The 17167-nt window shown below is 40.5% G+C and overlaps 1 protein-coding gene and 1 long non-coding RNA gene across 4 annotated transcripts in view; one reads left to right on the forward strand and one right to left on the reverse strand.

The window, feature by feature from the left end:
* The window catches only part of nectin1b (nectin cell adhesion molecule 1b), a 208161-nt gene that overhangs the window by 91950 nt on the left and 99044 nt on the right, over nucleotides 1–17167 (forward strand). The window contains exon 6 of one of the 3 annotated variants that reach the window (XM_032505995.1): nucleotides 1272–5568. The exons of the other annotated variants lie outside the window; for them this stretch is intronic. Within the exon in view, the coding sequence (XP_032361886.1) occupies nucleotides 1272–1777 (506 nt within the window). The 3' untranslated portion in view covers nucleotides 1778–5568. Of the gene's footprint in view, nucleotides 1–1271; nucleotides 5569–17167 lie in introns of those variants that run through there. 3 annotated transcript variants of the gene reach the window in all.
* The window catches only part of LOC116673846 (uncharacterized), a 352638-nt gene that overhangs the window by 73079 nt on the left and 262392 nt on the right, over nucleotides 1–17167 (reverse strand). The gene's annotated exons all lie outside the window — the stretch shown is intronic.

Genomic DNA, 17167 nt, shown 5'->3' on the forward strand with positions numbered 1-17167 from the left:
TGCATACCGTCACCTGTGGCTTGCCCCGCGTGAACAGGAAGCTCCCTCTTTTCTTCCTCATTGTTTCAGTCTCCTTTTTGTCAGACCTCTCCCACTCCATTTGTTTAGTGGATGGCTTATCTCTTTGTTGTCCCCCCCCCTCCCCCCTTTAACGCTCTGCTGAGGACTCTGAAATTGCCATTGAAGCTAAAAGTACCTCTGCTTTGCAGGTTTAGACAAGCACTACCTGTGCGCCTCGGGGCTTTGATCATGTTTCATATAGACAGCTCCTCTGTCTCTTTGCACAATTTCTTTGGTTTCAAGTGAAGGTGTGTTTGTAAGGGACAAAGCTTTATACACAACTGTGCTTGTTGTGAGCTTGTCCCCCCCTTCCTGGGTTACTGCTTTCTGAAATGCTGGATTGAAAGTGATGTTTCAGCTTAGCTCCAGATATGGTGTCTTATCATGGCGGTTTTATATTTAAAATAACTTCTCTTTGCAAGGCCTTCAGACTCTGGCATCTAAATGATTGTTTGTCTCTAGCAGACCATTAGTCATTGTCACTTTACTAGTGCACATCTTTGACTCATTTGATACTTTTCTCCTGACTGAACATCTATTTTTTTCCCGAAAGCATTGCCGTGCTATCTGCTGTGCTGCCTGAATAGAAAGAGCTTCCATGTTTCTCGGCTCTCTGGATGCATCGTGGCTGTTGCTTGGCTGCTGATAATCATCTCTGGCAGGGCTCTTTCATTTCATTACCGCTCCACTGACAATGAAGGTGGTTGTATGTCATGTTTGACTGTTTTATGCTGGACTGTGCTACAGTGTTACATGTGATATGCCTACTTTGACTTGTGTGAAACCTGCAGAGTTGAATGTATTAACTGACAGGCCACACTAATTAATTCCTCTACAGTTTTGTTTGGGAAATTGTTTCATTTTCTTCCGCCTTCCAAACAGAGAAGAAATAGGATGGTTAATGCATGCTGACAAACTTCACTCACTTTAATCTCTTCAATCCTTTTACGCTTTGATGGTGTGTGCTGGACTGGCTGTTTATTTGTCTCCATGTCTGAAACTGCATGTGACTGTTAATGACGGGGGCCTTGCCACACTCGGTAAGGGCTCCTCAGGGGTTCGGGGGAGGGGGGGGTCCTTCCTTTTCCCTTTGCTTTTCCGTCCTTCTTTCCCTTACTTCATCTTTCCTGAAAAAAAAAACACCTGCACAAATGCACCTCCTCCCACCAGAGCACTGACACACTCCCTTCCATCTGTCTTTTCCTACCCAGAATTCCCTAACAACAACATGCCACGCGGGGGCGAGATCACGCAGGAGGCGCACAATGCAGGCGCCGCCATCGGGGGCGCCGTGGGGGGAGTGGCCCTGTTGGCCGTGGCGGCCATACTGCTCTTCGTATTCCTGCGCCGCCGCCAGCGCACCTTCAAAGGAGACTACAGCACCAAGAAACACGTGTTCGGTAACGGGTACAGCAAGGCCGGCGGCCTGCCCGCCCACCCCCCCATCCCCAAGAACCTCCAGTACCCGGACGACTCGGACGACGAGAAGAAACCCGCCCAGATCGGCGGGCCCGGGGGGTTCGAGGCGAGCGAGCGTGATTTTGACGGCGAGCAGGAGGACCTGAAGAGGCCCTATTTCACCGTGGACGAAGGGGAGAGCCGAGATTATGACGAGCGGACTCTGGCCTTCCAGTATGACCCAGAACCTGAGATAGCCGACGACATGATCTCTCAAACCGATGGCTCTGTCATTTCTAAGAAAGAGTGGTATGTGTAGTGGCATGCAACCGCCAAGCCAAAACCCTTTGTCCCCACCAACCTGCATTCCACTGCACCCTTCACCTCCATCACGACCCCGACCTCCCATTCGTCACACTGCAACCCTTTCACAGTCCCACTCCCTTACACCCCCTCCCGACCCTCCCCATCAAACCCCATCCAACTAATCTCAATTAGAAGAGCAAGCGTCTATTTAACGTGCTAGCGACATCAACTTCTCAGCATTGCTATCAGTTCCATCAGGTGAATGGGCAAAGAATACAAACTAAGGTATGTAAATGGACTCGTTGTCCAGGGAGGTGATTGGTTACTTCATAAAGGTGTAATTTTGTGTATTTTTTTTTTCTCTTTTTCCATGTTCTAAATGTATTAAATGTATAAAAAGAGACTGCAGGTTGAGGTTTTTATTTTAATTTTTGCTGAGCACATTTGTGAAAGTCTTACACTGGATGTGCGAATGTTTTTTTTGGGGGGTTTTGTTTTATAACCATTGCCTTTTTTTATTGTTATTTTTTTTTTTTTATAATGTCTTTTTGTATGATTTTTTTTAAAGTGACCAGAGAGTTAACTGTTTGACATAATTACAGGTGGAGTCCTACGTGTTTGTAATGTTGTGGTCAAATGTTTCAGAGGAAAAAAAAAAGAAAGGAAAAAAAAAAAGCAGCTGCCACTAAACAGCACCTGTATGATTTCTCCTGTTTCTCACTGGGGCTAGCGTCCATGAAATGACTCATTTTTGTATATCTGCAGCATTAAAAGCAGATGTGTTATTGCTGTGTTCCAAAGACATGCTAAGAATGAATTGACCCCCCCCCCCCACCCCGTGTTAACAGGCCTGGGTTGTTTCTTCACTGAGAGGGAGTCAGTCTACTGAGCCATGTGGCAGATGAATATTGAGTGTTTTGTTTTTTTCCCAATTCTTTCCCGAAATTTCAATCACGTTAAATTGATTTTCCACATCAGTGAGTCGGAATAACAGGGGAAGAGGAGGGCTGCAACACTTTCTGCTTTTTCAGTGGTGCATCCCAATCACGTCCACAAGAGGTTTGATGTGTCTCGGCCTCCACAGAAACCTTCAACAATGCTCTGAAATGTCACGATTGTCACTCAACTTAAACAAGTTTGACCTGTGTACGCAAGCTCTTGATCCTACCACTATAATGAAACGTATGAAATGACTTCTCATAACTAGGATTTGCTCTAACCCTTCTTTTATCAAATGGATGTGTGAGAAAGGTGTGCGGGAAGTTTCCCAACAATGACTCTGTCTCTTCTTATAATTATGTCACTGTGTGCTGAAGAATTGGCTTAAGCCCCCCCCCCCCCTCCCCGCGCTTACACCAACAGCATTTTTTTCTATAAAGAGTCGTCGTCCATGGACACAAAGGACACGGATGGGGGGAAAATGTCAACAACAACAGGGAACATTTGAACATGTAAAGGGAATTGAAAATATGATGGTGGCCATGCTGGAGTATAATAAGTCACCTGCTGCTTTCATGATGGGTTTTTATTTTCCTTTTTTTTTTTTTCTGAAGTGAATTTCAGTAGGTGTTTGCAGATGAAAGGAATGAATGGCTGTCCTTATCTTAATCTGAATTTGCCAATAGGGCTGTCAGAAGGCATTACATATATCTATATGTATATATAGATATATAGATATAATATTGCTTTTTCTATCACTGTTAATGAGTGCCAGTGGATGCTAGCATTGACAAATTACTTGTTTCTCCACATTGAAGTCCATGAATAAAACTTCAATGGGAATTATCAGATACAACAGAAACAAAGGTGTAAATCCGTGGATACAAACGACACACCTGGCTGACTCTGAACAATATAAATACTATATTCAGCCTTATTTTATGCATGTTTTGTGTTGGAGTGGATGTGTGTGTTTTGCTATTTTTTTTTATCTGTATCAATTTGCAGTGCGTTTGTCATCATTTGCAGCTGAAAAGGCGACAGTTTGTCAGTTTTGTCAGTATCGACGGAGGTAAAGAGTTCATGGGCACACAGCACCCAGGAACAATATTGCAGTTAACACACAAAAAAGTATATAAATATATATATATATATATATATAAATACAGATGAAAAAAACCCAACATCTCTCAGAGAGCGGCCTTCTCGAACGGCTGGAGATGTGAATGTTTTACAGCCCATGCTTGTCTACTGTATGTTTTTAGATGAGCATGTTAATCATGAGCCTCAATTTCTATTATGTATTTTCAACACAATTTAAAATTACAAAGTGCGAAATATCATGTTCTGATTAAAAGTATGTGGATTTCCGTTGGGTGAGATTTTCTGTCCGTTTTAAGTTGACTTTGCTTTTATTCTCTACGGCCTTGTTTCTGTTGTTCGGTGTATCCACTTCAGTTCGACAACAAACGCGAGGATTTACAACAGAAAGTTTCAGAATGGGAAAACCTATAGTGCCAGTTGCCGGGTTGCTACTTTTTTCAAAGTTCAAAAGCAAAAATCACAATTTAAATGCCTTTTACTTTTATGGTTTCGCCTGCAGGTGAGCTGCTTGGCTATGACTTCATAAATCCACACAGTTTGCGTGTCACAGCATAAAAGACACAAATATTGTTTTTTATTTTTCTTCTTGCATTCAGTGCCTATCAAAGTCAGGAGGCGGGAGGTAGTCGGAACAGTTGCTGCTCCATTTGAGTTATTCATGCCTCGGGATATAACATAATGAGTAATATTGAAATATGGCATGGACTGCAAACCCCTTTGAGTCAGACAAGTGTTGGTTCTTCCCTTGCAGTGTATTGTAGTTAATATAGTGGGTGTGTTATTCCACACTATCCCAGCCCCGGCTAAATACTAACAATGTGTCTGTATTTGACATTTAAATCAATTGGTCTTCTAAAAGCTGCATTCATTACCATTTTAAAGTTTACTGCTGACACAGCACCCCCCCCCCCCGCCCCGCCCCCATCACACTTAACACTTTTGCAACTAACTATAGTCACACATGGCTGACTTTTCTAAGCACAACAATTGAAACCCTAATCTAGTGACAAGCGATTTCAAGTTCTATTTTTAAAAAATGCAACTTTGGCCCAAAGCGAAGATCGACTCTACCCCCTTTTTGAAAGCACAAGTTTAAAGGTTTCCATATCACCTTTTTGGTCTGCATCCGTCGTGAAACCACTGCCACACGTGCTTCTCTGAGACGTGTTGGAGAAAGAGAGGGAAACCTTTCGGATTGGAGTCGGCATTCTGTATACTGGTAGATGTGAACATTGTCTTCATGTTGTCGGATGTTATGAGTTCCTATTTTTGTAATACTGATTGTAACTTCATTCCATCCTAATCTACTTTTTTGTATTCAGTGTGTTTCAACATTCCACTGTAAATACTGTACATACGGTTGAGATTATAGTTGGGATTTCTTTAGGGAACTGCGTAGGGACCCTGTTCATGTAAAATATACCGATTTTGACTGCAAGCATACAGGCTGGATGATGGCTAGTTGAAGTCGATGCATAGCTTATTTCCAAAGTCCCACCTAGAAAATGCTCCTCCAGTACGTTTTTTGATATGCCACTAGAGGCGTCGCTGTCATACAAAAGGGGTGACGCGCACAGTTTGTCAAATTTAATGTTATTGAAAGAAAATCTAAAAGAGAGAAGCTGTCTGTATGCAGCCATGTGAATGTATATTTCTGAGGGTGTTACAAATATGAAAAAAAAAAAAATCTCTTGTTCAATTGTGATGACCCAGTGAAGTAACTTGTATTTGTTTTACGCATTAAATGAGTTCAATAGTCAACCATGCTCTGTCCCAGTTCACTGATTGGATAGTTATCTGATTGAATGTGGTTCACGTCTGCAACACATTATATTATATCGCTGTGTATTGATTTTTTTTGCTAATTGCTGTTTCCCAATAGCTTTGATTGGTAATGTATCCCTGTCGCCTCATTTCAGGCGCTTATTTGGATTTATTTTGAAGCTTCATCACTTCTTGTAAGTCTTAAGTGGAAGAGATAAAAGGTTTGTATTACGAATAAACTGTCCTTCTAGTTTAATACTTATAGAGCTTGTTAAGACATTCATTAAACCAAGGTGTCATATAAAGGTGTTGCTCTGCTACCAGCCATTAGCCAGAGCCATGGTTTAGTATTCAGCTCTTCATTGCGTTTTTTTAGATCTAAAACTAAAAGTGTACTGTACATAGCTGCAGTGCTAATGCAGGATGAATTTTTTTTAAGATGCAATCACGCTTCTCTCCATTTTTCGCTCCGATCTTGAGATGAATCGAATGATAGAAAGGAAGGCAATGCAGTCACGCATGGTTAGGAGAGATCCAATAATTCCCACACAGCATATCTTCCAGGTGTGGAAGGTATTTTAACACATTTATAACATGCTGTGTTGCCAAAACAACCTCCATCACTGAGAAAAAAAGTCTTTTAAAGAAGCAGAAAGGGTCATAGTGTAGTCTAGAGCTCAAGAGTGTAGTTCCGGAAGTGAAAGTCCAATTCATTTTCTCCATGAGGATATAATATTAGCCATAATGTCTAGACCGACCACGAGCTACGAGTTTTTGCTCCTGTTGAAGCAACTTGTCCGTATACCATCAACCTGGTTTTAAGAAAACCATGTTTTATTTACAATGTCATGGAGAAGTACTACACAACCCAAACTCCTAAGCAGTGACGTCTCCAATTGGTGGAACTCGCTGTTACCATGGAAATGTTCACTGCGCTTATGAACGGCTAGCAAGCTGCTACCACTGAAGTCTCAACACGGCCTCACAGTAGTTCGTAAAATGGCCACGTTATTTTTTATCCATTGATTTGTGTACATGGACACATCTATTTGTTTTTTTCGTGGTTGTTGAGCACAAGATTTAATCTAAGGTATTTCAAATTCTCATTTTTTTTCGTGGTACTCTCTACGTAATGGGAAGCATCTATACGGAGGATGGGTTTAGGAAAAGAAGAACGGGTAAAGGACACAATCCGCGGTCTCTGGCAACAACGGGACGCAACAACAAATGGACGGTTGTGTTTAGGAAAAGAACAACGGGGAATTGAAACGCCACCCACGGGAGACGATCCCCGGTCTCCGGGGTGGCTGTCCTGTGTTGTTTGACCCGTCCACCACCCCGACCAACCTGCGTGGATTTTTAGCTTTTCATGCTACTCGCCACCGTAGTCGTGCTGTGATCCCAAAAATGTTTCCCATTAAACTGCATTAAATTAAAATTGTGCTCATCACCACGAAAAAACAACAACATGAACGTGTCTGTGTACCCGAATCAAAGGATTAAATGACATAATAATTTCTCAAACTGCCGTGAGACTGGGTTGTAAGTCTATGATTGTTTCTATGAGCAGTCTTGTACCTTTAGCTTTTTGCAATCTTCTACATGTTTTGTTGCACAGAATAAAATGTTTTATGGTCTGTGTCGATCTCGTAGCTGCTTGGCCTAAGACCTCTTCATTTAAGCATTTTTTGAAACTTCAATGAAGAAAACGAATGGGGAAAAATCCCTTCTGGAACCAGAGTCGTTCACAAAGTGTCCGAGCTGTGTCTTGAGCTTTACACTGATAACCATCTTATGTGAGGCTCACACGAGATATGTAAAGGGAAGCATACAGTATACAACCAGGGTTTAAAAAAGCTATTACTGTACATGTAAGTGTTTTTTACTCCTTAATTTGGAGAGCAAAACTGTCAGGCAGATGTTGGTTTTGGGTTCAGTGCTTAATGAAGCTCCAGTGATATGATGAGACAGGCCCAGTGCAGAGCCAGACAGATCTGTCTCAGACTGTGGGACTCAAGTGTAGACATCTGCACCGTGCACATTAAGAACAGCCCAGAGTTTGCAGCTGTTGCCATCCATTTGCTAAAAGAGCCCTTTGTAGCCCAAGGGCCTTTGATGGCACATAGGCTTTTAACATGCATGGCCATCCGATTTTTTTTCCTCTCCTAACAGAGCCGCGAGTGGAATTCTACAACATTTCTTCTATCAAAGTACTCTTAGAATGAAATATGGCTGGATTTTTGTTTTATAATATGTTCCTCATGGGCCGTAAATTAAAGAACGAGTTTGCTAAAGCACCCCGTATGTGATGCCTTGTCATTCAACACAGCGTAAAATCAGAGAATACAAATTACAGCTACGCGGTATTAAAGACCATAATCGCTGTGGAGAGAAATGAAAAATGATCTGACTGTGCCTGCCATGATTTTTCAAAGTGAAATTTGCATTGTATCTGAAGTTGAACAAGTCTCAAATAATCACAGTGCAGGCCCATGAGTTAATGGAGTTCTTAACACTTTGTGTGTTAAACTGTGAATTGTTGAGCTGTCGATACGCCATGAGTTGGAAAAATATCCCAATCCAAATGGCTTCAGGAAAGCACACAGACAGCCTGTACCATAGTCACTGGACTACCGGGATTAAATGGTTAATGGGCATACTGTATAGCAGGGGACGGCAACGTTTTTAATACAAAGTGCCATTTCTAAATGTTCCCGTTAATCTGTGTGCCATATCAGCATAAAGCCTGCCGTCATCAGGCAGTGTTATTTTTTTTTCTCCATCGCATTCTGTTAACCCTTGTGTTGTCTTCCCGTTAACCATAAACTCGTCCTTCCAGGTGAAAATGGTGAATATTTTGTGTTTTTCCGATTTTTTTGTCGCTTTTTCTGATTTATATGTCACTTTTTCCATGCTTCGGGCGCTTTTAAAAAAAAAAACCTGAGCTGGTTCAATCATAGGTTTTACACTTATTCTTGGAATTCATGGTCAACAAACCTCATTTATGTCAAATTATACATGAGTTTTTAGATAAAAAGGCAGAAATTATGAATTATTTTGCATAATAGTTAAGATCAGAGGATGTTGAGTGGATCACAGATCGGTATATGTCAAAGTTTAGTCCGGAAACTTTTTTGAAACCATTAAAAAAAAAAAAGAATTCAAATGCTATTTTCCTGACAAATGTTGTATGGAATTATCCATGTTATTTTGGGGCAATTTGGTTGAAAGAAGCCCATATTCCGGATATAAAACACTTTGAAATGGGTCAATTTGACCCAAGGACAACACAAGGGTTAAGAAAGCAACAAGTACTAGCCAATCAGAGACAGAGTAGGGCGGTTCTTCGCGGAATGCGACTGGGGAAGAAGTCGATCAAACTACCATAAATAACAGGCTGTTCTCCTGCCAATGGCTGTAAAAAAGAGGCCATTTGCATTTGGCATGCGGAGTCACATTTCAGAAAAACTCTCTTTCACACTTACTGGTAGTGTGCCATTGGTTGAGCTACCGGGAGATAATGGTGGCACGCGTGCCTGAGGTTGCTGACTCCTGCTTTATATGCATAAACTATTGATTGGGCTGGATACAGGAGGAGGGGGGGACCCGTGAGGTGGCTTTCAGCTGCATTACTTCAAAACATTTGTTTCCCTCAAATGACTGGTGTTCCAAATTACGATCTATATTCAATGGACTCTCCTGTGTGAGTTTCATCATGACTTGTTTTTTCCTTAAGTATTGTATATTGTATATACCCAGCGACCTAACCTGTGCCACAGCCTGCAAGTGCTTTTTTGTCACCATGGTAATGTATGTTTACGCAGTTCTTTCTAATCTAGCCTAATTCTTTTCTTTTTTTTTTTTTTCGATAAACAGATTGTTTCATGGCTTCTTAAATATGTTTTTTTTTGCATTTGTTTTCTGTTTTCAATGTGTACAGTTTGAGGTCACATGAGGTTGTCCATAATAAAAAAAACATGTGTTACTGTAAATGACGCTCCTACTCTTGTGTTAAAAATCCTCAAAGGTTTAATGGCAAGGGTTAAGCAACACCCCTCTACCCAACAATTACTTCAAAACGATATACTGTTGATTCATTATTTCTACCCTCTAATCTGACCCACATGAGCGTTCTGTGTCCTCATATCTGAACCAGAAAAGGTAATGGTCACGGTTTTCAACGCGTTATTACCGTTGTTAAACGGTAGCAGTTTGGTTAGGTTTAGGCACAAAAAACAACTTAGTTAAGTTTAGAAAACGATTGTGGTTTTGGGTTACAATCATATTTCAGAACATTTTGTAGCTCCTTGTTTTCCGTAAGTTAATAAAAGAACTTGCTGTTGACTTTTATTTTTTAAGGTGGACAGAAACGCCGGTCTCCTGGGTGAAGTTCCTGTGTTTTTTTTTTACCCTTCCACCAGCCCAACCGGCCTTAAGGGGGAATTTGGCGCGTTTATACTTTGTCACATTACTTCTTGATTTACTTCTTGACGGCATAACTATACGCTATTGCTGCTTGAACAAACGACCCGTGTGTGTATTTTTTGGGGGGAGGGCAGTCTCCTCATACTTTAATGACTGAATTAGCGTACTACAGTGGCCATTTTGAGCTTGTGACCTTAACACCTGAACGGGTTTTTTCATCACAAGACAAATAACGGTTGTACTTTTAAACACGTAGTTAACACTGTGAAACGGAACTGGTTAATTTTAGGCACTTTAAATACTCGGATAGTAGTTTTAAGTGACTCACTTACTACAACTACTAAAATGAGGAGTGACATAATGTGGTGTAATGTTACGTCAAGCTAAAATCTTGTTTCATTAGAAAAAGTGACTTTTTGGTTTTACATGGGAGATGAACCCCCGGTCCATGCACCACGCCGACCCTCTTTTTACGCAGAATTTGGTATTGTTACACTTTGTCACCTTACTTCCTCTCGCGATTTGGCCGCAAGTGTTCAACGCCTCACAGACAAACATAAATATGAGTCGTGTTGAGCTGCTTGCACAATAGATTTGTACTTCTGGGTGAGATTTAAGTGGTAGAATAAAGTAATACAGTCACTCCCACAGCTTTCAGCCCTGCAAAGTCAGAAAGGATTTATTTCATCAGCTCAGGATAATCAACTACCCCATCAGGAAAATGGTTTCTAATTACATTTGTTACAAGTGGTCTCAAAAGTTAATGCAGTGTAGATATGTTAAAAGATAAAATGTGTTTTTTTATAGGGATAATGTAAAAAATAATGTGCCCCAAAGTGTCTTGTTATACAACAAGATTAAAGTAGCAGCTCTGTAATGGTTTATGGAAGCACAACTGTATGTACATAAACTTTCTTTTAAATGTGAGTTCATTTTTGGTAGTTTTGCTAGATTGAAAACAAATCTATTACATACTAGACTTTTTTTTATGGACAATTCTTTGGGCATTTATTTGTATGACAGCTGAAGACATGAAATGGAAGAGAGAGATGAGGAATGGCATGCAGCAAAGGGTCCTAGGTTGGAGTCGAACCAGCGGCCACTGTGTCAAGGAGTCCACCTCTGTGTATGGGCTCTACCAGGTGAGCAACCCAGGCCCCCATGAGTCTCAGGCACAGAGACATAACTTTTAAATATAGCTTTATTGTCAGGTTTTCAGCCACTGCTTGAACACCATTGTGTGATTGTGGCCTGCCTGTCTCTACGGTGACGACATGACACTTCATTTCACAAGAGAGTGCAACTGTGAGTCTGAAACATGCAGCGTTTCGCCCTGTAATTGGTTATGCAAAAACGTTATCACCTTTGACTTAGAAAATATAACGTGAGCCATTCGGTACTGCTATTTTGTCGGGAGTCTTGATATTACTCCAACTCAAACTGTGGCTCCATGATAATGATCAGGAAAAAGGCTGCTTACTTCAGATTCAGATAATTCCCCCTCGCACTTGTGGTATTTTCATTGGTCGTATGGTCAAAGATATCCTGGAACTCCATTTTCTGCATTTTGACTGTTTTTTATTCATGTCTTCTCAAATTTTGTCTCTCAGGCAAATTATTAGCTTGACTAAAGTTACAAAGATAGATGGATAGATAGATACTTCATTCATCCTGAAGGAGATTTTAGGCATCCAGTAGCAAGACTATAACACAACACACTCATATACACACATATATGACACATACATACAATAAAAATAAAAAAACTCACAGAAATGCAATGACCATGATAAGGTAAGATACTATGGTAGTCTGTGTGCAGTGGTGATAGTGCAAAAGTGAAAAGTGCAGGGATTGAATAGTGCAAAAGCTCATAATTAAATATTAGCTATGACTATTAAATATTAACATAATAACCTATACACTGAATGATTGAATACGAATCACAAAACAATATATAACTGGGAATAAGTTATAAGATGTACAATGTAGATGTAATGACCACAGTCCAGATTGTGTAGGATCTGGCCTGCCGTTCGAAACGCATTTGGAGGAATATTCCTGCCACGACCAAACCAGGGAAATGAACTCAGAAAAAGAGCTTAATTCACAACTCCGGCCGAGGTTTGTGCTTTTCACCTCCATTAAACTGCTCTCAACAGCTGTTTTTGCTCCAAAATGCGGCAGCTGACTGAATGTACCCCATCAAACAAGCACTATTGTGAATGAGTAGATCACAAGTGTGTGTACACTCACGCTGACACCTGGCCTGGAGTGTTGTTGCCAGGTTTTAGAGCTGATTAGGTATTTGCCATTAGGGCTGAACAGTTTTGAAAGCAATATCTAATTGCAGTTATTTTAACTGATATTGCAATTTTCAGAGGATCTGTACACAACATATTAGTTTTCCTATGTCTGCAGCATGGCAACATTTAATTTCAAAGTCTATTTTGATACGTATTGCGATATTTTGAGTGTGCTAAAATTTTGATTGATTGTTCATCTCTAATTGCCATCAATTCAGAATTTTTTCAGTTGTGTGTTCTTTGCATACAGATTGTGAATACAGCTGTGCACACCTGAGCCTACCCAGGTAGCAAAAAGACATTGGCCCAACGTCTGCTGTTGGGTTGGGCCAACGTTGGGTGCTGACGTTGGGCCAGCGTTGGGCCAATAATGTCATTGGATGGCCAGCAGACCTTGTACCAACCCCCAAATAATACCTTCCCAACCTTCTGCCAACTTAAAAACCAATAAAACGTCATTGGGACAATGTTGGGCCAACCATGTCATTAGACATCCTGCAGACCTTCTGTCCTCCCAGGTCAAAAAGGGACAGAAATTGATATTTTTGTCCCTTTTTCAGACTTTTTTTTAGTTTTCACTACCACCACCTTACTACCACTAGTTTTACACTACTTTTTGGAATTTATGGTCAATAACCCTAATTTATATAGAATTATACCTAATATTTGAGTTACAAAAGCAGAAATTGTGAATTAGAAACACGTAGAGATGAGTTTGGTCAGGAATGAAAGTGATCAGTTGTGTTTGCAAAGAGCGTTGTAAGGAATCCAATCCATTTTTTGTGGTAATTTGGATAAAAAGAAACCCATAATTCAGATATAGACATTTTTTAAAGGGGTCAAATTTGACCCGAGGACAACACAAGGGATAATGTCGGGTCAACCGTTTCTATAGACAGTCAGGAGATCTTCTAACAAATTTGAAAATATAGCCTATTTTAACCATCTGCCAACTTCAGAAATGCTAAATCTGCAAACTTTACAAACCCTACCGTCTCATTTTAAGATGGTGACCTGTATGGCCTGTTCATTGTTGAATTGCATTAAGAGATGACACAACAGACAAACTGAATTGGTTATAAAAATTAACCTATGTATTGGTGACAAAATTAACTTATTTATTGAAAGAAATGCAAAGAAAAATGAAAAATAAATCAAAGAAATCAACAACCAGGAAACCCCTTTATACTATGTATAGACTGCTCAGAAGATAATGAATGAAAGGATATACACACACAACATGGAGCATTTCTCTGCTTCGTGTTGGCTTTAAACGTGCCTCTAATGCTCTGCAGCTCTATTGGAAGTTCCCATGGTTGCTTACAACGTGTTTTCACACTAAAACAGGATGCATAAGTTCAGTCTACATGGACGTAGCAGCAGGCTTGTTCCGCTCATCCCTCCTCCTCCGAAACTAAAGACACTTCTGTCTCCACAAAAACATTTTCTTGGATTTAGGGTGTTATTTTGTGTCTCTGGTGCTTCCACATGCATAAAAACGTCTATAAGAACTATCCATGGTGTTTAGAGTGAGATCCGGTTTCTGAATGTCCTCTGTCTTCAGTCTCTGGGTGAGCTGTTCAACATCTGCACGGCTTTCTACGTCACTAACCGAGACCAGGTGGCTAACCATAGCATGCTAGCTCGTTCTCAATGGCAAAAAACTTCTACAACACACACTGGTTCACCATAATCTCCAAAAGAACTACTTCCTGTCCCTGTTCTGCAGATATTCCACAAGTGACCCTCGTCTAGAAGAAGTCTCCCAGCTAATCCTTCCTTGGACTGACCAAAGCTGGAGAAAGAGTTATCTAGCTGATGAGATCTTACCGCGCTATTGCGCATGTGTGACGCCCAACAAAGATAGTACAGAAGTAAGATGCCTCACTCTGTAGCTAAAAACAGAGATCTGAACACACAGGGTGGAAACAGGATGGGCAGTAATGTGCAGTACAACAAAATATGGTGTTTTTTGGAAATTAAACCATGGAAACTTATTCTGGTACAACCTCAAAATACAATTAGGAACCTGAAAGTTAGCATAATATGGGCGCTTTAAAACAACAGTGCCCACAGCTTTTCAAAACTCTTTAGATTTGGAATAAAATCTGGATTAAAGGCTGATAAAAAAAAAACAATCTTAAGTGTTATATGATATTCCAGTGGGCGTTAACCCTTACCATACATTACTGTCTCTCTCTCTTTGGGTTGTGCCAACACCATCATCATAATGACCAACCTGAAACAGATTGAGACGGATTGAGTCCTGCTCTCTGTGTCAGCAAGAAACATATCTATTACTGTATGTAAACCAAACATAAAATGTCTTATTGAAGATATCTACTGTACAATAGTAGGGCTATGAAAATACCTCAATTTTTACAAAGAAAATCCCCCTAAAATGCAGACTGGCTCATCACAAATCACCTTTTAGTACACGTAAGGTAGAATACTGTAGCCAAACAGCATCCATAACCGGCACATCTTCTTTGTATTTCAAAACCTTTTAGCAATTATGGAATAATAGTGGTGTAAAAAGTGTCGAGTAACATAAACATAGCTCAACAACGCTTTTCTCTTTTGTGAATCTGTCAGAACTGAACTCATTTCTTTGATATTTGGTCCATAATATTGAAAACAGTCGTGAGGCACACATCTAACACTCAAGCAGATTGAACATCTCCAAACTGAAAGAAGATTGTTCATGAAAACAACCCAGAGATGACTTGTTCCCGGATAAAGCTTTTATGTTGTATGCCGACTCGTCCTGACACGCTGTTATTTCCACAAATTCTTTTTGAAGCCTCCTTTAGCATTCAAATGTGACACAATCAGGCGTGAAGTCGTCTCACGTTTCCCAATTTGTTTTCCATTGTGCAGAATATTTCCAGACATTGTTTTTTTTTCTTTGTTTGATGAAACATGTTTGGCATGTAACCTGATCGATTGGGCATGCAGTTTACACCCCACAGATAGACACAACAGAAGTCAATTCTATTTCCAGAAAAATGCAAAATTATAATGAATTGCCAATTATTTGGATTAACCCCGGATCAATCTGCTGAAATTATCATTGCCTATTATTTTGTAAATGAGACGGCTCATAAACAAACCGCTCAGATCCCATGAATAAATTTGGTGGCGTCTTGAGGGCCGCCTGCAGTAGCTGCTGTAGACACACACACACACACAAACAGTCCTGTTTTCACGCCCTCCCATTTTCAGAGCCAGTCGTGGCATGAGCAGCCCTGCTATCCAGCTGCGCATTAGCGTTCTTCAATTAAACTCAGCCATCCCAGAGCAGAACGAAAGGCCTAAACCCTCTGGTGAGAAAAGTGCTGACAACCCTCATCTACAAAGTCCTGCTGGGAATACTCTGTCCCTGTGACCATTTACCCAGCGTCAAAGAAGTTGTGTGTGTGTGTGTGTGTGTGTGTGTGTGTGTGTGCGCGGGTTGTGTGTGTGTGCGCGGGTGTGTTTACGATTGGCATTGAGGGAGTTAGTGTACAGTACATGCCCTTCATCCCTTTCTTGACTGAGCCTAAGTGACCTATAAAGCACACAGTTACGCTAGAATTACAGTGTGACCACACTTTTTTTTTTTTTATTTCAATGTGAACACGTGTGAAGAAATTTGTGGTATTTGCAACAAAAAAAACAACAACAAAATAACAAGTTTTGACAAAGGCAAGGTCCTGTCTTGTTCCAAGCTAAAATGAAAAACCCTTTGAATATTAATTCCTGAAGGAGCGGGATGATAAAACAGATTGTGACTGACATTTTCCCCGAGATCCCTCAATTAAACCGAAACCGGGCGTGGCTGCAGGCGGAGAAAGACAGATTTCAAGGACACACAACAACCTTCTTAACTTTCCATTGCACTCCATTATAGACAGAATACCAGCTGTTGCATTGTGTTTTTTTAACCAGGGCAGCAGTGTTCAGATTATATTGTGTACTTACATAATTGGGTTCTCCAATGTGTTATGTTAGTTAGTTTTTTAAAATGATATTAGAATATTAAACAGAATGTGCCTTTGGAACATTGGATGAATGGTTGCTGACAATGGGCAATGTAGATATTGCATTAAAGATCACGCCCCCCCCCCCACTCAGATCAGCTGGTATTCAGTCTATAATGGAGTGGTATGGAAATTTCTAAGTGACCCCAAACTTTTGACCAGCAGTGTATATACTGTAAATATACACCCAGTAATAATAAAGTACAGGTACAGATGGTTTCTTTTTCCTTATTTTGAATATGTCGGTGCAATTTCAAAACATTGCTTTTAGTAAAAACATGCACACAGTTTGAAATTTTGTTCACGGATTATATATTTCACTAGCATGATCATTTGTTTTACATTTACATGTATTCATTTACTTATACTTTTACTACTGGTATAACTGGGGCGAAAAATGGAGTTCAATCTGCCGATAACCTATTGGTTGTATTAATTGTCAAACACAGCCTTACAGTTTGGGTTCAAGTGAGATGCGGATGACGAATAACATAATGACATGCTCCCCAGAACACAATTTTATAAGCACCACATTCCTGTCTTCAACAGAAGGACCAATTAGGTCTGTATTGACATGATTCTATGAAGACAAATTGTCCTCAGGCTAAACCTTAGCTTAGCCAGTGTCCTTGGCGATCATCATGCACGAATCCTCCGCTCTCACTGCGAGAGAAAATGCATCACGGGGGTTAGTCAAATCTCACTCAGCGTTATTATGTCAAATGAAATTAAAATGTCACTGGCCCCCAGATATTAAGCTTGCCATGAAATGAACCTTCACCTGTAAAGAATCACTGACTGTAAGGAGAGCTCTCCCATCCACATTCACAATGTGAGTTCCAG

Source organism: Etheostoma spectabile, chromosome 3, assembly GCF_008692095.1.
Source record: "Etheostoma spectabile isolate EspeVRDwgs_2016 chromosome 3, UIUC_Espe_1.0, whole genome shotgun sequence".
NCBI classification, from domain to species: domain Eukaryota; kingdom Metazoa; phylum Chordata; class Actinopteri; order Perciformes; family Percidae; genus Etheostoma; species Etheostoma spectabile.